This window comes from Tamandua tetradactyla, chromosome 6, assembly GCF_023851605.1.
Source record: "Tamandua tetradactyla isolate mTamTet1 chromosome 6, mTamTet1.pri, whole genome shotgun sequence".
Lineage (NCBI taxonomy): Eukaryota > Metazoa > Chordata > Mammalia > Pilosa > Myrmecophagidae > Tamandua > Tamandua tetradactyla.
In genome coordinates, this window is record NC_135332.1 from 38,809,050 (window position 1) to 38,830,379 (window position 21,330).

General features: G+C 54.7%; 1 protein-coding gene across 1 annotated transcript in view; it reads right to left on the reverse strand.

The window, feature by feature from the left end:
• Positions 1-3,006: 3,006 nt before the first annotated feature.
• Positions 3,007-21,330, reverse strand: part of CUEDC1 (CUE domain containing 1) — an 81,124-nt gene continuing 62,800 nt past the window's right edge. The window contains exons 3-11 of the mRNA XM_077164888.1: positions 18,757-18,884; positions 13,463-13,589; positions 12,482-12,680; positions 11,398-11,481; positions 9,464-9,535; positions 8,582-8,675; positions 7,800-7,858; positions 6,982-7,052; positions 3,007-4,777 (exon numbers count right to left, since the gene is read on the reverse strand). Of these exons, the coding sequence (XP_077021003.1) occupies positions 6,985-7,052; positions 7,800-7,858; positions 8,582-8,675; positions 9,464-9,535; positions 11,398-11,481; positions 12,482-12,680; positions 13,463-13,589; positions 18,757-18,884 (831 nt within the window). The 3' untranslated portion in view covers positions 3,007-4,777; positions 6,982-6,984. The remainder of the gene's footprint in view (positions 4,778-6,981; positions 7,053-7,799; positions 7,859-8,581; positions 8,676-9,463; positions 9,536-11,397; positions 11,482-12,481; positions 12,681-13,462; positions 13,590-18,756; positions 18,885-21,330) is intronic.

Sequence of the window (21,330 nt, forward strand, 5' to 3'; positions counted from 1 at the left end):
AAACATGACCATGTGGAGGAGTAAATTCCCCCGTTTGACCTGAGGTGCTCACAGTTTCCTTCTGGGAAAATGGTGTTTGGCTTCTCAGCGAGGAGGGAGGTGGAGAGAAGGGGCTGCACCTTCTGCAAGGTGACCACCAGGTGGCAGTAGATTCACACAGCTCCTTTCGGGCTGCCCCCTGTCCCCCCCATCCCCAGAAATTTTCAACTTCCTCCAGCTGGCTCAGCCAGCTAATCCAACAAATTAATCTGTGCTGTGATAATGGACAAAAGGAGTTCATGTGCTTCTCTCTCGATAACATATTTGCCTTTTAAAGGAAGTGCTAAGAGATTGTTTTAAAATCCAGATAAAGAATGCTAATGGAAGAGTTCCAGGGACAGTGTTGAATCACTGTTCACAGGGAGATGTTTTTGAGCTAAGCACACCTTCCTGTGCAGCACAAATTTCATCTATGCAAGGGCCCTAGGTCTTATCACCTGTCCCCCACTTCCAACATATAACTTATTGTGCAGTCCCCAGCTCGAGCTCAGTGGCCTGAGTTCAAATTCAGATACTACCCCTTAATGAGGGTGATGTTGGATAAATGACCTTAACATCTCTGTGCCTCAGTTGCCTCATCTGTGAAATGGGAGTAAAGATATGGATTTCATACGATTGTTGTGAAGATTATGTATTATCATTGTGGAAATAATGTATACAAAACATCTAGAAGACTGTCTGGCATACAGTAACCACTCAGCTGCTATCATCTTTATCACCTTACACTTTGCCTTCTGCCTTCTTCAGACCAAATTCTCCTCCTATCTTTCCTGCCCCACCCCAATCACCAAGTGCGTCAGCTCTGGGTCCCGCAAGAGAACAGAGGGAGGGTCTGAAAACCAATTCAGTTTTTCTGGATATAGTGTTCTCCAGACATACGATCTCCTTTCAAGTTGGTGCTGAGCCCTGGGGACACCAAAGCCTATGGAGGGTAAGAGCCTCTGGCCAGACCAGACTCAGCACTTTTGCAGAGAGAAATGACTGCCGAGTGGATGCCAGGTGGCCCTCACTGTCCACCAAGAGTCAGGGTCCCATCATAGGACAGGGGTTTCATCTTCATTAGTCCTGTTGGATTCAGTAATCTTTTCTCTTCTTCTCTCTCTCTGGTTAGAGTCACTTTCAGTCTCATATGTACTAATAGGCAAAATGGTGTATGATTCTTAAACTTTGCTGCATTTGAGAATCACCCAGGGAGCTTTTAAAATCTAATTCCCAGACCAAATTCCAAAACCAATGAAATCAGAATCTCTGGGAGGGGGGCCCAAACATCAGAAATGGTTTTGATAGGCAACAAATTTGAGAACCAGTGTTCTAGAGTAATGTTTCGCAAGTTTTAATGTGCATACAAGCCACCTGGGGAACTTGTTAAAATGTACATTCTGATTCAGTACGTCTGGGATAGGGCCTTAGACTCTGTTTCTAATTCTCAGATTCTGTGATTCCGCTCCCAGAGGATATAATGCTGCTGGTCCATGAGTAGGAATAGAGTTGCGATCCTCAAACTTGAGAAAGTGTCAGTACCATTTGGAGGGCTTGTTAAACACACCTGAGTTTTAGATAGCAGTAGCTTTGGAATGTAGGCAGGTAATCTGCATTTCTAATAAGCTCCCATGTAGTGCCAATGCTGCTGATACACAGGCAACACTTTAAGTAGCAAAGCTATACATGATGGTACACAGGTTTTGGAAACAGATAACTCAGGACCGCCTATTCTGGCTTTGCACCTTGCTAGCTCTGTGATCTTGGGCAAGTTACTTAACCTCTCTGAATTGTCATACCATTATCTGTAAAACAGCTACAACTGGACAAGATTAATTGGGCTAATATGAAACACTGAACAGGCTGACTAGTGCACTGGTCCTCAAACTTGATTGCAAATTTAAATTACCTGGGGAACTTTTTTAACTACTGATGTCAGGGTCCATCCCCACAGGTGTTGATTTAACCTGTCTGGGGTACCAAGCATCAGTTACTCAGGTAATTTTACTGTATAGCTGGTACCAAATACTGGACTAGTATCGTGGCTCTCAAACCTTAGTATGCCTCAAACTTACAAATTGCTGGGCCCTACCCCTAGGGTTTCTGATTCAGTAGGTCTGGGGTGGGGCTGAGAATGAACATTTCTATCAAGTTCCCAGGTGAGAATCAAACATTACACTGGTCCACTGCTACCAATAAATAATGTCAGGGTCAAGGGATAACCTTGGTTTGCGCAGTCTAAAGAGGACACACCTGAGGCACCATCTGCTATCCCAGAAATGCCACCTGACAAGCCCACCTGGGTCTGGTGAGGGGTAGGGAAATCTCTTTGACTGGAGTGTGGGAGTAACAGGAAGGACCGCAGACCTTAAATATTGCACCAGCGGAGAAGAGGCAGCGTCAGCCTGGATAACCCAGAGCCCAGAAACAAGATGTGTTAGCAGAAGCAACAAAGAGACCTTTGGGCCCCACACAGGGAAGAACTTTTTGAGAGCTGCCCTGTCTGGAAAGGGCATCAGCTGCCTCTCCTGGCAGTGAGTTCCCAGTCATGGGAGGTAATCCAGCTGAGCTGGAGTAAGGGAAGCCAGAGGTATTTGAACTGGAGGATCTCAGAGGTTCCTTTGAAGTCTGAGTTTGCACATCCCCACAGCCTCCCGTTGCACCGTTAATCCAGAAGCCTTCTGTTTATTTAGGGAGTGACCATCTGGATCTTTCGCAACAGACTGGCTTTCTCCATGGTGTTTCTTTGCCTATCAGCAAGCGGTTTGCTTTCCCAGAGCAAACAGAAAGGCGACAATGCTGAGCAAAGGCTACGGGTCACTAAGGTTGAGGTTAGAGCAGCAGGTGTCACCTTGTGAATGTAGTGGGGAGAGGGCTGGGTCCTTTGGATCTGTGGGCGAGCGGACCGACACTGGGCTCAGCGAGCCAAATTCATCCAAGGTCAGGAAGGAGGGGATGTCCAACGCTCGCTGCCAGCCACATCAGAGCACCAAGAGAACACCAAGTCTTTATTACAGGAATTCCTATGAAACAGCTCCATGAAAAAACTCACACATAGGAGGAAAAACTAACATGACAACACACACACAGACTCGAGGCTGAGGTTTCCCCCACCATGCACCCCGTCTTGATAGGGGAGGGGGCAGGACCACAGTCCAGAGCCCCCTTCCCTGGCCCTCGGGACTGGAATCTATCTGGAGCTCGAGCTGGAGGGGGCCGTTGGTGGGGAGCACTCCGCTTCCCCGCAGCGGCCACAGACCCCGCCGCGAGGGCGGCGAAGGGCTGGCGGCCCCGCCCCCGGCGCCCGCGCCCCCGACACCGCGCGCACTTCCAAACTTGGGTAAGTGCCGCCGCCGCGCGCCCCGGCTGCTCCTGCGCCCGCGCTCTCCCGCCGCGGAACCCGGCGGTCAGGGGCAGTCAGGGGCCTCCCCGGAAGCCCGGGCCGGAGCGAGCGGAACGAAGTGCGAGCTCGATATTGCCTCGGCCGCTGGCCCAGAGCGCCCGCCATGCCCTCAACATCTCGGGGCTCCGCCAAGGACTAGCGCCCACTCCCAACCTCGCGCGGGGGCGCAGGGCTGGCTCCCCACCCCGCGGCCCCCGAAGGCTTCGTGCCTGCGCAGGCCTCCCTGGCCGCAGGAGAGGTCAACGCGTTTCCATCTCGGGGTGACGGGGAGAGGCCAGAGAGACCCGGGCAGCCTACGTCCCACTGGCAGTGGCTGGTGCTGTGGAAGCGTTCTTAGAATCTGAGTTTTCCTAATCACACAACTTTTCGCAAGGCGACACTCCCAAGTCCCTCTGCCCTGGCCAACCTCCACCCCAAGCCCAAGCTGACAAGCTGCTTCACCCTTTCGTCAGCCCTGCACCTTCACCTCAAGGGGGGTCACTGCCAAACCCAGCACTGCCCGCCGGCTGGAACGTCAGAGCCCCTGGAAGCCCCCACTAGGGGAGAATCCAGAGCCCCATCAAGAACTGGCTTTTGTCTTCTCCCAGACTAAAGAGTATACCTGCCTAGAGTCCTCTAGCCGGGGTATAGGAACCCTCGCCATCCCTTCCGGGTGAGGGGAAGCTGCCGGGGGCCCAAGCCAGCCCCAAACAGAAGCAACCCGACGGGCGGGGCTGAGCAGTCCACAGCGGGTGTCTGCGTCGGCCCATCCCTGCTCCGCAGGCGCCCGAGCTCCGCGCAGGGGCCACGCAGACGGCTCAGCAGCACCCGAAGGCAAGGCTGGGGTGCAGGAAGCCACGGGAAGAAAGGGCACAAAGTGTCAGATGGAGGCTGGAATCGGGTGGGAATCAGGGAGTGGCCACGGTACCGCAGGGGAGATGGGGAGAGGAGGGAGGCAGGAGCGCCACCTTCAGGCCAAAGAGCCTCTTATAGGGTCGATCCGCTCTATCTCACACTCCAACAATGGCCTGTTTTCTGGATTTCTTTCTTTCTTTTTTTAAAGAAGGGGTCTTGTTCTTGCGTTTCCACTTATTACCCAAAGAATAGCCTGGCTATAAAGGAGGCTGTGATTGGCTACCACCTCTGGGGGGCCCAGAACCTTCTTCCAATCACAGCCCAGGAACTCCAAAGTTCTAAACCCCAGTGGAAAGTGGCGGTGGCAGTGGCTGGGCTGGACGGTGGCCGGAGAATCACTGGGCCTCCATACTCAAGCACCATCTGTCCGGCTGCAGCTGGGCTCTTCAGCTGGGGGCCGGTTTTGCTCTTGGGCTACTCCACCGGGTCAGATCAGATCTGGTGAGGATGAGCAGCTAGCATCTGTGGGGGAGAAAGGAGTGTGAAAAATTGTTTTCAAAGGAGTCCAGTGGCCTTTGGTTCCAGAAGAGACAGTCTTGGGCAGAAGCTAACAAAGACAGAGCCTTCTCCTTGCTTCAGGGACTCTGTATCAGCCTCGGAATTCTAGCTGGAGTCAACCCAACTAACCAAGCTCCTAGAAGTGTTCCAACTTGCCGAATGGATGGGACACTGGCAGTTAGAGGTGAAGTGGGGGTGGGAGGTGGGAGGTGGGATTCTAGGTGGGAGAAGCTGTATGACAAGGGCTTAGCAGTAAACTGCTTGGTAGTGTCTCCAGTGAGCTAGACCACTGGGACCTGTAGAGGCAGAAGAGTCAACTGGGGCCAGCAATTGGTAGGCCCTATACACCAGACTAAGGGGTTCAAAAGGGCACAGAACTAAAGTGGTGTTTTGGTGATGGACTTAACCAGGATTAACCAGGGGATGACAGTCTGCCAGGGTAGTGATGGAAGGAATGAGGGAGAGGAACGAAATGGAGAAGTTGGAAGGTTAACTAGTCAGTTAGTTTCACTGAGTTAACTTTCAAGGCTCGTGAGTAAAGCAGGAGGTTGAGAGAAAATTTGGAGGAGTGACACAGAGATTAGGATTTTGGAACCAACTGCATGGAAGTTCTGGTGCTGTAAAAGAGGGGGGTTGGTGCTCCCAGAGAGTGGGGAGTGAGAAGACTTCGGAGAGGGTCAGGGGCAGAGCATCGGAACAAGTGCATTTAGGGGATGGGGGGAGCCACAGGAGCTGGAAAAGCACATGACATGTAAAGGGGGAGAGAAAGGGGAGGAGGACAGGACACCACAGGAGCCAAGGAGAGACGTGGGGGAAAAGACAAGGACACCACATGCAGAAGAAAGCACCCAGAGGCTGCCGAATAGGGAAAGGCCCTGGCCGTTAAGATGGTACAAGGGTGGTGGGTGGTGCTGCCCGCCTGCAGTGGGTGAAGGGGAGACGCCGCTTCTTGGTAAATAGGATGATGATGGAAAACTTCGTCTTGTCTTTTAAGACGAGGAGGGGAAGGGCATAGACTTGAGGAAGGAGCTGGAAGGGGAAAGCTGGAAGACTGAGGAGAGAAACAAGCAAGTTCCGACAGAGGGGTAACTTTGGACAAGACACATTTTCACTGGGGACCAGGAGGAAGGAGAAAGGGGTGGGAGGTACCAGCAACACTGAGTGGGATTTGGGGCATATCCCCCGGCTGGCTTCCTAGGGGCATTCCAGAGAAGTGGGACACGCGGTGCACCTCTGTGCTGAGGAAAGCCTGAGGGGAATGGAAGAAGTCTGCAAGGGCCTGGCAAGGGATGCGGGACAGGAGTCAGCTCGGGGCGATGGGAAAGCCTGCCCAGGCAGAGGTGAGAAGGTGCTTGTATCTACTTGTTCGCGACTGTGTCCTCTGTACCTTGGTTCATCTTGCCTCCACCACAAATATCCGAGGGCAGCAAGCATTTCCCCATAGTCTGAAGCAGGGCCACTGCTGCCACACTGCTAGCTCAGCAAAGCCTGACAGGCGCTGACCACTGGGACCCGGACAGCAGCTGGGGGTAGGGCAGGTGGGCAGCCTCCTGACTGGGGGAGAAGCTCTGGAAGAGGGGCAGGTACAACTGAGTCCTGGCAGAGGTGCTGCCGTTCCCTTGTTCTCTCTCAGAGGGGAGCACAGGGAGAGAGAAGGGGGAGCAGCCTGGAGTCGGGGGCTCCAGCTGCAACAGCAATGCCTCGGGAAGGGCAGTTTCCTCATCTGGCCCTGCAGATCCCAGACCATCAACCCAAACAAGGACCTGGAAGGAGCTGTCTGTACACCCGGGCCAGGGCCACCGCATTTTTCTTCTTAAATTGTCATTTTTGTGTAAGTGTGTGTCCTGGACTTTTCAACTGAGTTGTAAACCATTCCAAGCCAACAAGTTCCACACACACCAGCCGGTTCCCAGCATCTGGCATGAGCAGGTGTATGTGACTATCTCTTGCCAGATGAACAAAGAACCACATTTTGAAATGCAAAAACTAGTTCCTTTATAAAAGCCCATGTCCCTGCTGGCCACAACAATGAGAGAAGAGACCCAGGACCATCACTGTCCAGCTGCCTGAGGCCAACTCCTCTAGGCCCCTGGTGGACAGCTGGGGTGTGGGTGTGGTGGGTGCTGGTCCTGGGCCATCCCTGGGAAGCAGTGACATGGGTCTCTCACCTCTTACTGTCCTTCTCTTAGGGTTTCCTCCACCTTGGGCACTTCTTGCCGCCTCCCCCGGAAGTCTTCATCTGAAAAGCAGGGAGAAGCTGCTCATCCTCCATCCAGCATGTCCCCCTGACTGGGCAAGAGAGCTGGCCCAACTCTCCCCACCCCCTTTGCTTGAAGGGGTGCATGCTGATCCCCAAGATGGTGATGAGTGGGTCTGGTGAGAGGCAGCAGGGCACAGTGGGGGTCAGGGCACACAGATGGTAGCCTGGCTCCGTCACGAGCTGAGACCATGGGCAAGTTCTTTCCTCTTTGTGCTACAGTTTCTTCATCTGTTAAATGGGATGTTAGACTAGGCAGATGACTTCCAAGAACCTTGTGGTCCTCGTTTCTAGATGCCTCCTGACTACTGAAGGACGCCTCTGCTCTGTGGCTCGGCTGTGGTCCCGGTAGGATGTGAGGCAGGGCCTTCTGGCCACGTGGCCTTTGAGGAAGGGACTGCGTGAAAGCTGAAAAGCCTCTGGGTCCAGAGAAGGAACTTGCCCAGCCCTTGGTTCTCAAGTTGCAGCTGCTCCACGTGCCTAGGCCTGTCTGTCCCTTCACACCCAGAAGCAGCACCTGGCGCTCGGGGCTGCTGGTGGAGGTCTATGGGCGGCTGCCCTGGGGCCCGTCTCACGGACTGGACCAAGGAAGGGAGAGGATCCGTGTCTCTGGGTCACCTGCCCACCAACACTAGATGTGTCCCCCAGGCTGTGTCCACCTATGGAACACCCAGGACCACTATCCACAGATGAGCTGGAGCCTGAGCTTCCCCCCCCTCCCCACCTTACCACAGGCATGGCCCTCCACGTCATCCAGGAGATTGGCTGTTGACACCGCAGCCCCCAGCCTGCCGGGCCATTCAGGAAAACTGCCCCCTGCATGGGTGGGCTGGGTCCTCCCAGACCTACCCATTGTCCCCTGAATCCCTCCACCCCCTGCTCCAAGTTCCAGACGCTGCCACCCTCTCTTTGCCTCCCCCCAGGCTGCTCGTGCCCTGAGGCCAGGCAGCTTTTTCTGGGGTCGGCTGAGCAGCCAGGCCCTGACAACCTCACCCCAATTCCATCTCGGGGGACAGAGCAGCCGCTTTCTCCATGCTCCCCTTTGACCATTCAGCCTCTAATATCCTGGGCCCTGTTTGACAGTACAGAATGGATGGGGCTCCGGGTAAAAACGTAGAAGACCTTATTCCTACTCAAGGAACTGAAAGCGAGAGGAGGGGGCAGGGCCAATGGGCTTGGAATGAGGAGGCGGGAGGGTGCATGGACCAGTTCGACTAGAGAACTTAGGGATGCGGTTTGCTGATTTTAACAGAAGAAACAGCTTTTCTCCCATGAAGCAGATTATCCCAGACAATGGGGGGGAAAATGTAGAACTTGAAAGCCAGGGAAGGAAGCCAGGAGATGCTGCCGACCCCTATGCCCCCTCTTCTCTTCCAGCCTGGCACCGAGAGATGGGGATGGGGGTGACGTGTCCTTGTGGGGCAAGGTGCAGCGGGAGGGCCACAGCCTCTGGGAGTCCAGTGCCCTTAGAGCCCCCTGCCCCTCACTCGGTCCCAAGTTGGAAAGGATACGAATGATGCTTCAACAGGTGTTTCCTCTTTGACTTCCTCATCTTGGTCTTCTCCGAGAAGGCCCGGGCAAGTTCAAACAGCTTCGTCCGGGTGGCTGCGGGCAGAGAGACCGTGAGCCGTCCTCCTGGCAGCCAGAGCATTAAGTGGCTGCAGCCCAGGTCCGGGGGGAGGTCGGGGCACACTGGGGCGGGGGCGGGAGTCCCGGGCGTGGGCCAGGCTGGGGCGGCACGGCAGGAGCGAGGCTGCCATCCCGACTTGGCCTGCAGGGGCAGCACAGGCCGCCGGAGATCCGGGCATTCCTTCCCCAGCCATGAGAGGCAGCGACGCATCTTGGCTTTCTTTCCCGCCGCCGCCGCGCCCCGCCCCTAGCCACCTTCAGAGTGGGTTCTAGAATTTCTATGACTAATCGGAGATTTTCCCTGAAATGGAGCCTGAAAGGACTGCAGCCTCCTTCTCACGCAGTTGTGTCTGTGTGTGGCGGAGGGGCGGGAGCCGGGCAGGGGCAGGAGGGCAGGACTTCGTGAGCAGTCACCCAGCCGGTGGGGTGCGGCGCCACGACAAAATGGGCTTAGCCTGGGCCTCCCGTACAGACTCTGCCGGCCCTCCTCAGGCCACGGGGCGTGAGCATGAAAACTGGGGTGGGGGATGGGCACACAGTCTTTTTCTGCAGACAGCTGGTCCAAGAGGATTTAAAACTTAATTTGAATACAGACTCAGCTGTAGAGGGTAGTGAGGCAGGAAGACTAAGGGAGCCAGGCTGCCATTAAAATGTCACTAGGGATCACCACTGCATTAAAAATTCTGGGTGGCTCCCTCCTTCCCATGAAGCCGTGAGGATTGGTCTTAGAAGAACTGGGCACAGGGACACGGGGCTGGACTCACATTTTCCCATGTGTTTCAACTTGTCCCTGAATAAGGCATCTTCAGACACAGCGGGATTGGCTTCACTGGTTCCTGGAAGGGGGAGACACCTGCTGAGGGGAGGGGTCGACCCCTGGTCGTCTGTGGGTCAGCTAGAGAGGGCAGTTGGCCGCAGGGTCCTGGGGCAGAGGCCAGGGTCATGCCCACTGTGACTGTTTCAGCCCCATCCTTCCATATGGGAAAGAAAGCAAGAGCAGGCTTCTTCCCTAACCCAGAGGGCGCTTAAAACAAGGAAGAAACAGGGGCACTTCTTTTCCCCTCTAAGCCTCCCTTTCCACTCTGTGACAACGGGGTCAGCCTGCTGTGCCTGTGGAGAGCTGCTCTCACGGGCTCCCGACCGTCCATTTCTCTGCCCCACTCCATGCCCAGTGAAAAGCCAGGCTGGTAAGCTGAAACCAGTCATGGTGGGAGTATTTACACATGAAAATCACCAGATGCAACAGACACGCTCTCCCCCTGCACCCAGAGCAGGCTGCTAAACATTCACCAGCAGCCCCCCTGCTGGCTGCCTCCCCACAGCTGAGAGGGTTCAGGGAGGGAAGGCAGGAAGATGCCTGGCCTGGAACAGGCATCTGCCAACAGTGACTCCCTTCTCCCTCCTTCCAGGTCAGCCCTTTCCTGGGCTCCCTCCCGGACACAATTTTTGACTTGTCAAAAGATAAGCAGAAACTAGGATGAGGCTAATCTAAAAGCCTGAACCCAGAGGGCCACCAGCCTCTCCCTCACTCACTCGGCACCCACTTTGGGACTCTCGCTGCCCTTCAAAAGGGAGTGCCTGCACTCCTCCCTGCAACTCGGCTAATCTGGAGTCACCTTGCCAGCTAAGTCCCCTTTGAGTCACTCTGATCCATCTCAGCAGCGCCGGCGTCTATAGTTAATTCAGGATCAAGGACAGGAGGTTCCCATTAGAACACCCAGATGCAGGCCTGGTGGAGCCTAAGCTCCCAGCCTGTTGCTTACGAATCAATTCCCCTCCACAGGATTTTCTCTCTTGGAGCTGGGGTCAGCTGCACTCCCCATCCTTCTGTTCCCCCATCTTACCCCACCGCAGTGTAATATCTATCGCAGGAAAAGCTTCTAAACATTTCTCTGAGGTAGGCAGCTTGGGAGTCGGGGACGACAGAGTCCAGATGTTGAGTTGGGCTGGGTGTTTGTACCCCATGTCCCCAGCTCCAACTCAACCTCCGGTCTGTGCGCCCTAACAGCACTGCTGCCCACCCCTGGCTCTCGCTCCGCTGGCAAGGGCCCCTGGAAGGCCCTGGCCCTCTTTGGAAGCAATCCTTCCCTCTCACCACCTTGAAAATGAAACTTAAAATTCTCTTCCTCCAATACCCAGGGAAGGGCCTGGCACACGGCAGACATTCCCCAGCTACTTAATGAATCAATGAACGAACCCTCCCCCAATTAATCCTGCCCCTCCCTTCCTGGTTCTGCTGTAATCAACAAGCGAGTCTGAAGCTTTGCTGGTTTGCTCTGTTTCTTGGACCTACGTCTCCTGTATTCCCTAAAAGACAGAAGCTTCCCCAGGATAGAATTCAAGCTTTGTAGGTTTCTGCGTTGTTCCCACCCTCTGCCCTCCATCAGGCATTATGTGGTGCACTGTGTCCCCTTCTTACCCACGCAGGGACCTCTGGAGAGTTCAGCCACCTAGCAGCCCCTGGCCTGGCAAGAATTTGGGGCTGCTGAGTGGAGAAGCAGACTCAGGCCACAGGGACGTGGAGGTGGGGACAGAACCCTTCCCTCCAGCTGCTGAGAGGGCCCAAGCCCCCACCCTCAGTCTGTCTACTTCCTCACCCTACCCCCAAAATCCAAATATGCAAAGGGAAGCTGGGGTGTGAGGCCCCCAGGCCTTCAAGGATGGCCATGTAAGCCCTGTCCTGGGAAGGCAAGGTTACCTGGGACAGGAGAGGGAAAGCCAAAGTCGTTTCCGACAGCCACGCTGCTGGATTTGGATTTCTGGGACTCGTATTTCAATCGATCTGAAAAAGGACCATATTCTAGTCAGGGAAGTTAGCTCCTTGGCTCCCGGGAGCACACTGGGCTGAGGCCCTGGAGGCTGTTGGAAGGCTGAACCCCCAGAATCACACATGAGCATAAACGCACATACAAAACACATGGGCACACACCTACCGGCGCTCAAGAACCAGAGTTTAGAGAAACTGTTTTCCTGACAAACATCTGGAATGTCACAATGCCAGAATTAGAAGGACTCTGAGGGAACAGCCAGTTCAGCTTCCTCACTTCCCGGGGAAGGTGTGAGGCCCCCGGCACCTCGCCACAGGACTGAGAGCAGAGCAGGGCCTCTTCCCGCTCAGCCCAGCACGCTGCACACCCTGCCCCACCCACCTTGTGTCAGTTACACACACACCTGCTCTCAGCATCACCCGTGCAGCCCTTCTTTTCCCACTCTTAAAGACAACAGTGCGCCTTCCTTCGAGGGCTTTGGACATACCACCCACGTCCTTTCAGTGCACCCTCCCCAAACACAGGCCCAAAAAAGCACAGACACTAAAGGGGAAAGGCAGCCAGGCTAGGGAGTAAGGTCCCCAGCCCAAAGATTAATCCAACCCCCTAAAAACCTCCAGGGCCCCTGCTCCAACGTCATCCTCTGAGGGAGGAGAGCACTGGCACTCTGGGCCCTGCTCCATGAAGCATGGCAGCTCTGCGGTCCTGTCACCGGGGGGCCCAGGCCAGTGCCCGGCATGCACAGAACGGATGTGTGGAGGGGAAAGAGCGGGCGCAAGAGGGCACATCCCTCTTGCCTGAGCCCTGCGGGTCAAGGGGTGGCCCCAGGACGCCCTTGGCAGAATTCTGGGGCTCCCATAAGGGTAGCCCCGTGGCACGACATGCTGGCAGCACAGAGAGCTGCTGGCACCCCTCGCCTCTGGCCCAGTGCCTTCCCTGACGCTCAGCGCTAAAACCAGCATCCGCTCCCGTTCCGCCACGGGGAAGTGGCTGCGGCGCCCCCCGGGGCAGCACCTCTCTCCAGGGCGAGGAGGAAGTCGCGGTTTCGCTGCAGCTCCTTCATGAACTCCTCGTTCTGCAGGAAGAGCGCGATCCTCTCGTCCTCCAGGTACTGCTTCCAGCGGCTCTCCTGGTCGCGGGCCCCGGCCCCCACGGCACGCGGAGGGCCTCCCTCTCGGCTCACGCTCACGGGCTTCGAGCCCCCGGGCTTCCCCTGCGGAGGAGCGCGAGCCTGCTGTTGAGGGCCTGCTCACACCTCACACACGTGACACAAACCTTCCTGCACACCTGGGTGTGCGCCTCCTTTCCCAGGCCCCTCCAGCCTGCCCTGGGGCACCCCTCGTAGGGATCTAGTCCTCAGCCAAATTCCAACACCACACGCCAGTGTCCTCTCTGCTGGGGAAGCAGCAAGAGCTAAAAACAGATTTTCCTCCCTACCTGGAGCACTTCATCCCTTTATCTATCCCCTGAATAGTCATGAAAAGTGATCTGCAAACTGCTCAATAGCCCACACATAGAGTCCCAAACTGGAAAATGCAAGTCTTTCTCCTTGCATTGGCTGTCTCGGAGCAAGGCACACACACACACACACACACACGCACACGCACACGCACACGCACACACACACACACGCATTATACTCTACAGGGGCACCTTAGGGTTTGCCAGCATCTGAGGAGAAGCTGCCCCTGGCTCGTTCCCAGCAGAGGGAAGGGAGGTACCTTGCCTCTGCCATTGGCTGCCCCATGCCCTGCTCCCTCCAGCCGCAGAACCTCCTCAGGGCTTTCACCTCCCCTGGGTGGAACAGGACACCTCCAGGCCAGCCAGGAGGGAAAAGCATTCTTTCCCCACAAACCCAGGGCAACAGAAATAGCTCAGCCCGGATCTAAATATCAGGAAATGAAACTTGCTAGCAAAAACTCTCTAGACCTCAGATGGCAAAAGAGATGATGGACAAGCAGGTGGGAGTGGAAGGCGGGAATGGGCACCCTTTACCTGTACGCTGTCCAGCTGCTGGGGCAGGATGCGGAGAAAGTCATCCGGGAGGTTGCCCAGCAGTGGCGGGTTCCAGTTCCGATAGCGCCTCTGGCTCACAGGGGGGCCGGAGCCCAGCATGTCGATCCTGGGGGTTGAAAGGAGCAGTCAGGCCCAACCACAGGTCTCCTGGGCCATCACCCGAGGTCCTCAGGCAGACTGGATCCTGCTCAGAAACTTCCCCGAGTCTGCGGCCTTCAGGGCAAAGCCCAGTGCTCGATGGCATGTTGGGGAGTCAGTGCTGGCAGTCAGGCCTCAGCCTGCTCGCCAGCCTCAGCCTTTCCATCCCGGCTGCAGGCCTGGGCTCCTGCTGCGCCAGACAGACACAGCTCTCCAATTATAGGCTCTACGCTTCCAGAACTCTGTGTTCATGGTCTAATGTTGGACCATTGTGGATTCAGAGTGAGATGTTTACAGATGTCCTCTAAAGACAACAGGAATTAACCATTCATGTTTCTATATCCCTAGCAACTCGCAGGCCTCACAGCTCATAGCTGCAGAGGGACAGGTGTGGTCCAAATAAACAGAGCCACAAACCACCGCTGCCCAACCTGGTGCCCGCTGTGGGGGGGGGGGGAGGTCACTGGCATACCCTGGAGGAACCCGGCCCATGAAAACACACTGGGGAAAGACTAGAGCAGATCTGGGTTCCCCACTTCTAATTCAGTCACAAGCTGGCAAGGTGGTCTTGGGTAAGAACTTTCTCCCCCCTGGGCCTCATATAAATACTGCTCCTCCCTCCCAAGGTACTTGGAAGCCCCTCGTGAGACAGTGTCTAGAACATTGCTGTGAAAAGCTGGCGTACGATGCGAGGGTGGAAAGGATTCTTGTTCCAAAGTTCTCTGAGAGGCAAGGGGCGCTTACCCAGGAGCAGTGAAAGCCTCTCTGCTCTCCTCTGGCAAGGTTGCACGGTAGGACTCAACAGCATGGTAGGGGGCCAAGAGAAGGGGTGGTGGCGCCACACCCTCCCTGACCCCCAGGTTCCTGCCCTGCTGCCCTGGGCCTGAAGGCAGCCCGGGGCCCCAGCCAGCAGCTCCCCCCAGCAATGCAGCAGCCTGCGCGTGGCAACCACAGAACACGTGTTCTGCTGAATCAGGGAAATGACACACACAGATGCAGCCGCGGGCTGGGGGCGCCGGGGGTTACTCTCACTCTGGAGCCTGGCTTTGATTTAGTCTTCAGCTTCAGGAATCCCGCCCGCCCCCTCACTGGGTGGGGGGGGGAGCTTTTCCGGGCGGCTGCCGTGGACTATGAAAATAACTTCCTTTCCTTTTCTATTTTAGGCGGGTGGCCAGCAGGGGCGAAGGGGAGGGGCGGGGGCGGCAGCAGACGGGATAACAAGCTGCTAAGTGCATGGGGGGAGCTCAGCGCAGCGCGGACTGGAGCCAAGGGAACCCCGGGCATGCCTGGTCCACCCTCTTGCCACACAGATGAGGGAGGCGCCTGAAGTCTCCCGCTGACATCACAGCCAGGGACTCCAACGGCATTTTACTCCAAGGGCCTGAGAGGCAGGGGAGAGGGTGCCCCAGCTCTCAGGGACTACCTCTGGCCACAGGGGTAAAAAATCCTCTCCGGCATTACCACCCTTTCTTGGACTTTGGTATATTCATCTGGGACATGGTGTCCACCCACTGACTCAACACACACCACAGCCACCCAGGAGAGTCGTGGAAGGAGAGCCGAGGAATTGCATTTGGACCCTCTCTAGCCATAGATACCCAAGTGGAGATGGTGGCACGGGAGCAGGAAGTTCCTGGTCCTCGGCCTGAGTTTTCCTTGCAGCTGGCCCGCAGCTCCAGAGGGCAGGCCCAGCCCCTCTCGGCCCTTTGCCCTGGCCGGGCCGAGATGAGGTCAGTCTCCAGCTGCGCGGAGCTGGGGGCCTTGAGCACAGGCAGCCCAGACAACTCCATTGTGGTTGGAAAGGAATGTCAGAAATGAGCTGAGAGGCAAATAAAAAACTTCCAAGGCTGTAATTCAAACGGAAAAACAGCAGGCGGCCTGTGCAGAGGGGTCTCTCCAGGTGGCAGAGACTCTGGCTGGGGGAGGGGAAGGAGACAGAAGGCCTGGAGAATCTCCTGACCTGGGGGCCCCTAGAGGCCTCGTCTCCCCAAACTAGAATGTTGAGCCCCGTCAGCAGCCCCAGGTTTACCAACAGAATGTCAGACCCGAGAGGGATTTCAGAGACAAACCCTCCAGACAGGACTTTTGGTAAAGACTGGGCATTGAGGCTATCCCCAGGGTATACAATTGTCCAGGCAAAGGCTGGACCCAGGGCCCCCGGCATTCCAGACCCACTGCCTGGTTTCACCCTGTCTCTCTGTGCTCCAGCAGGACAACACCTAAGCTCCCCAATTCTGCCCCATCTGAAGTCTCACTGGCACCCCTGTGACCGGGATGGCAGAAGGGGGCCAGGCCGCTCCTGCCCACTAGGTCCTCCACTCAGGTATGATCACACTGAGCAGCCCGAGGGTTTCCTAAGACCCAAGCACGTTCACATCCTCTCTAGTTTAAACCCGTTACCCCCAGAATGAGGTTGAAGCTCCTTGGAGAGTACTCCATGATCTGCTTGCCTTTCCAGCCTCATCCAGCCCTTTGATACTTCCTAGAGTTCCTCAAATAGTTCCCTTTTTCCTGCCTCCAGGCCTTGGCACATGATGTTCCCTCTGCTGGAATGGCCTCCTGTCTTCTGTTTCATCAGACTAAATCCGATCTGTCAGGTCACAGCGTGAGCATCAGTTCCTCTAGGGAGTCTCACCTGCACCCCTGCCCCCATGTCTGTGCCTCCCCAGACTGAACTCCTTGGGGAACAAGGCTGTGCTGCATTCATCTCTGTACCACACACCTAGTTCAGCAACCATGCCTTGCAGGTGATTCAATAAATGCTGGAAATAAAAGTCCTGGATGTTGAGAATGAATGAGGTCTGGGAGATGGCCTAAATGTAGACTGGCCCCAGCAGGGCCCTTTTGGGCTTAGGGGCATCTGCTCAGAGACTGGCCCAGCCTTTTCTGGACCCTGACCTCCTGGGGAAACCTCACCATTGACCTCAATGTTCAGTGTTAGAGCTGAACTCAGAGACCAGCTGGCACGGCTGCAGTGGGAAGAAGCAATAAACCACTGATTGCAGGTTTGGTGCATACCTGGCACTGTGCTAAGTGCTCCACATACCACATCTCATTGAATCCTCATAACAGTGCTGAGGCTGGATTAGTATTCCCATTTCACAGATGAGGCAAACGAAGCACAGAGAAGTTAAGCAAGAAGCCAGAGGCCACTCAGCACTGACATCTGGAGAATCAGAAGTTAGGCAGCTAAAGGAAGGGGGAGAGAACCCACACGGGGCTGAATGCACAACTCATGCTCCCTTGCTTCCTTCCCTGCACCCACCCTCCAGCCCATCATTTCCTGGGTCAGGCCCCTGACCCCGCAAGCACCGGAACTTGTCTGAAGTCCACAGCATCAGAATGAGGCTCCTGAGCTTCGGTCCAGAGCTGAGCTCAGGCTGTCCTGCACTGGGGCTCCCGCCACTAGGTCAGACTGTCCCCAGCCCCCCAGGACCTGACCCCTCCCTACCCACAGCAAGCAGGCTGAGCCCCTCGCCAGACAGAGTAGGGGAAGGAGGATGTGGCCAGGACACCCACCCCAGGTTTACACTGGGCTCTCTTACAGCATCTTTTTAAACTTCTAAAAATTAGGCAGAACCACCCTGCCATGCAGGAGACCCAGGTTCAAGTCCCAGCCCATGTACTTCCACACCTCCACTCCCCCAAAACTCAACAAATGGTGCTGCAATAATGCAATAGTCACATGGAAAAAGAATGAAATGTGATCCCCACCACACAGCATACCAAAAAAAAAGAAAAACAACTTGAGATATTTAAAAATCAAGTTAAAGGAAAATCATTTCACCCCAAGCTCCATGGCCCATCCCAAGCTGCAAACCTTGCCAAGGTCTCACCCAAACCCACCCACTTAACTCCCATTTCCCACCCAGTACAACCTGCCATCTCCTGGTACTACTGTGATAAGGAGGGACCCCAGCTCTGGTCCTGTCCCTAACTCAAAACACATCTCCAACCTCCACCCCATCCCATAATTTTCTCAGACTCTTTTAGTCCCCTCCAAGCTACAATCACAGAGCTTTTTCTCATTAGGGAGGCAACAGTACACAGCAGTAAAAAGCATTAACTTTGGAGTCAGACTGACCTGACTTCAAATCCCAGCTGATAGCATTAGGAGAGTGTGAAACCTCTCTGAGGCTCAGGTTCCTCATCTGTAAAATGGGAACAATGAAGACAGTGCCCAGCTCACAGCAGGTTAGGCAATTTAAATGTAAAGGTGTATGTAGGTAAAGAAAACCTTGATAGTTTCTGGTGTTGGAAAGGTGCCTACTAAATGAGAGCTGTTATTATCCATGCCTGTATGAGAGCAGAGTGGTCAACCACACCAGCTCTGGGGCTTCCCAGGCCCCACTAGAAGAAAAGTTCCACCGGGTAAGTGGTCCCCCCAGCCCCTCACCACCAAAGGATGAGTCATTCTAAGGGACAGAAGCTCGAGGACAAACAGACAACCCCTGGACTCCAGCAGCCTCACCACAAAGATCACGCCCAGAAAAACAAGCACCTAAGAGATCCATGGGGCTCTGCCGGCAACCAGTTTCATTTGAAGCTTCCAAATTACAGAGTCCTTGACTTGGAGAAGTCTCCAGGGTCCTGTGAGTCTGTTCTATTGCCTCACGTTATCAAACCATCCCAGAAAAAGAGACTTTTCCCTATTCCTTAAAAATCCCCACAACATCCCAACCCTGGGATGGCAAATAGATATCCGTTCCATCGACTGCTGATGTTGAGAAAGATTCTGAGGCCCATTCTTAACTCAGCAGGAAGGAGCACAGTGCTCAATTAGTAACAGCTGCACTTAGGGTCATCTCAGTACACATTTCATGTGTTTGTCATTCCCACTCTGGCATCTCACTTGACTATAAACTTCCAGAAAGCAGAGGCTGAGCCTTATTTAACTGTTCCCTGGAGAGTGTTCAGCATAGCACCTAGCCTAGAGTAGGAATTTAGTAAATGTTTGATTTTGCCACCCTTACATTTTGGAAGTTCTCCTTGGTGTCTAGCTGAAAAGTCTCTTGCTGCAGTAGAAACCTGTTCTTGGTGGAAACATATACTGAGAGCTCCAGCCAAGTTCCCCACCATTTTGTTCTCAACCCCTTCCCTACTGAGCTGTGCTCTGAGAGGAGATGTATTCTCACCTGGGAGGTGGAGTAGGGGGAGCCGGAAGGTAAGGCCTGTCGAACATGTGCATGTGGTAGGCTGGCGGGGAGTACACTGGAGGGGGCTCTTCGTCAGAGCTATCAGGTTCCAAAGTCCTTTCCAAAATCTAAATCAGAGGCAACAAGAAAGAAATACTAATAATCCTTCCATGAACTTAAATAACATTCAGACAATACCGAGTGTAGGCAAACCCTGACCAAGTAAAGGAAACTCTTACCAAATAAGGGGAACTCCCATTGCAGGTGGGACTGTAATATGATACAACCACCACTTTGGACTGTTTGGCCATATCAGGTTAAAGTTACACACATGGATACCTCTAACCTTGCACTTTCAACATATTTAACAGACGTGAAAATACATTTCCCCAAAAGAAGGCTTATAGCAGCATTATCCATATGTAAAGTGCAAAAATAGGCAAAAGGAATATATGTGACTGGAAGTCAGAGCAGTGGTGACAGGTTTGGGGGTGGGGAAGGACCAGAAGGGCACGAGGGAGATTGCAGGTTCTGGTGATGTTGCTTAACCTGGGTGCTAGTAACATGGGTGTGTTTGCTCTGAAAAAGCCACTGAGCTGCACACCTGTAATTTGTTTACTCTTCTGTGTGTGTGCTTTCTTTGATAAACTTTACTTGAAAAAAACTTTACTTAAAAAAAACAAAACAACAACATTCATACCCCCTTCTCCAAGTACTTCAACATCTATTTTCTTACCTTAGTCTCAAACAACCTGGTGAGGTAGGTTTGGGAGCATTGGCCCCATTTTACAGAGAAAGAAACTGAGGCCCTGGCCACCCAAGTACAATGGCAAAAGCCATACCCCATTTTTAGAGCTGGGTCTTTGACTTGAACCACAGCCCCCTGACTCCCGAGACCCCCTGCTGGTGCTATGTCTGCACACCCGGGCTGGGGTCTTGGGGGAAGAGTGGTAAGGGGAGAGTCCAGAATGCCTGCTCTATGTTCTGGATGCCTCTCTTCATCCAGGACCTGGTGTGAGGGTCAAGGGCAATGACAGGTGTCCCTGCTATAAGGACTGATCTGGACCCTTCCTTAGAGGAGTCTAGGCCAGGAGGCAGCCATTCACCAGGAGATCTCACATCACACACACCCAACCAGCCTACACCTTAGCCTCTGGCTCCCTTCTCCTTCCCTCCACACAGCTGTTCCCTTCTCTTCCAAGACCTGACAACATGGCTGTACCCTCAGAGGGCTTCAGGGAAAAGAAAGGCTCAGAGGCTATGAATTGGCCCAGAATCCCCAGGTCCCACGTTTTACTCCCAAGTGAGTTTGCAGATGTCACCACTAAAGCTGCCTCTGCAAGCCTGGTCTGGACTGGGCTGCACTGGCACACTCCTGCCCCGGGTCCAGCCATGACCAGGCACATGGAACCTCACAGGGACACACTGGCAGTGTGCAGGCAAATACACACGAGTGTACACACACAAACACTGCAGTGCTATCGGGTGGGCAGGAGAGCATACCCTTGTGTACACACAAACACTGCAGTGCTCTGTGCACATACAGACAGCCCAGCCCAAGGAGGCCTCCTGCCCTGGAATGCACTGACGTTCTTTCCTTTCAGGCGGAAAGTATTTAAACAGATGCTTTTGCAGGAAAAGAAGAATGTAGCTGCTTTGCGGGCCAAGGCTCTGCTTACCCCAAATTTCCAAAAGAGGAAAACTAAACAAAGAGAGAACACAGTAAGCTCCTCTTCTGTTCAGCGGCAAATCTCTGGTGCCCAGCACAGTGCCTGGAACAGGGTGGCAGCTCAGCAAGTAGCTGATGCATCAGGAGAACACCCCCAGCCCACTAGTCCTCGCTGCCCAGTGCCCTCTGCTCTGAGGGTCAGGTTCCAGGCGTGACCTTTAGGCCACCTACTAAGGGCTGAGGCTTCTACTCCCTCAGTGGGTAGCCTGGCCTTTCCCACTGAAGGTGGTCTGAGGGAAATGGGCGAGGAAGGGAGAAGAGCTCGGCAGGGCTTGTTGGGGGTTTCCTGGACTCAGTGAGATCAGGCCACCTTAGCTGCATCAGGATTCACCCCCACCCCCACCCTTCTCTGCCACTCCCGCTCCTCAGTGCAGCCTCCTGGGGTTGCAGGAACCAGACATTCAGCAGAGATTCCTGGGCCAGAATGGGGAAACGCCAAGAAGGCAGGCAGTGGGCCAGGCACGCTCCAGCAAGCCTGATCCTGCGTTCCCAGAGAGAGTAACCCCAGCCACGTTTCTGGCCTCCCTCTGCCTCTCTCCCCCAACCCCCACCCACCATAATGCAGTTGTGCTGACTCTGAAGGTGCTGAAGTTTTCAGCTTCGAGGCTTTCTGGCTTAAGTGTGGGTAGTGGATGCCTGCCAGGTGCTCTGGGGTGGGGGTGGGGAGGCAGGGTCTGGGCCATTTATCTGGTAGGAGAAATTTCTCCATGGCAAGGATACCCCTCGGGCCAGCCCATCAAATGTCAGCCCCCAGAGAGGGGGCTTTTTCCAGTCAGCAGTTATTGTCATTTCAGCTGCTGCTCATAAATTTTCCAAAGTACTTTCCACTGGCTCAGGAATCGCCT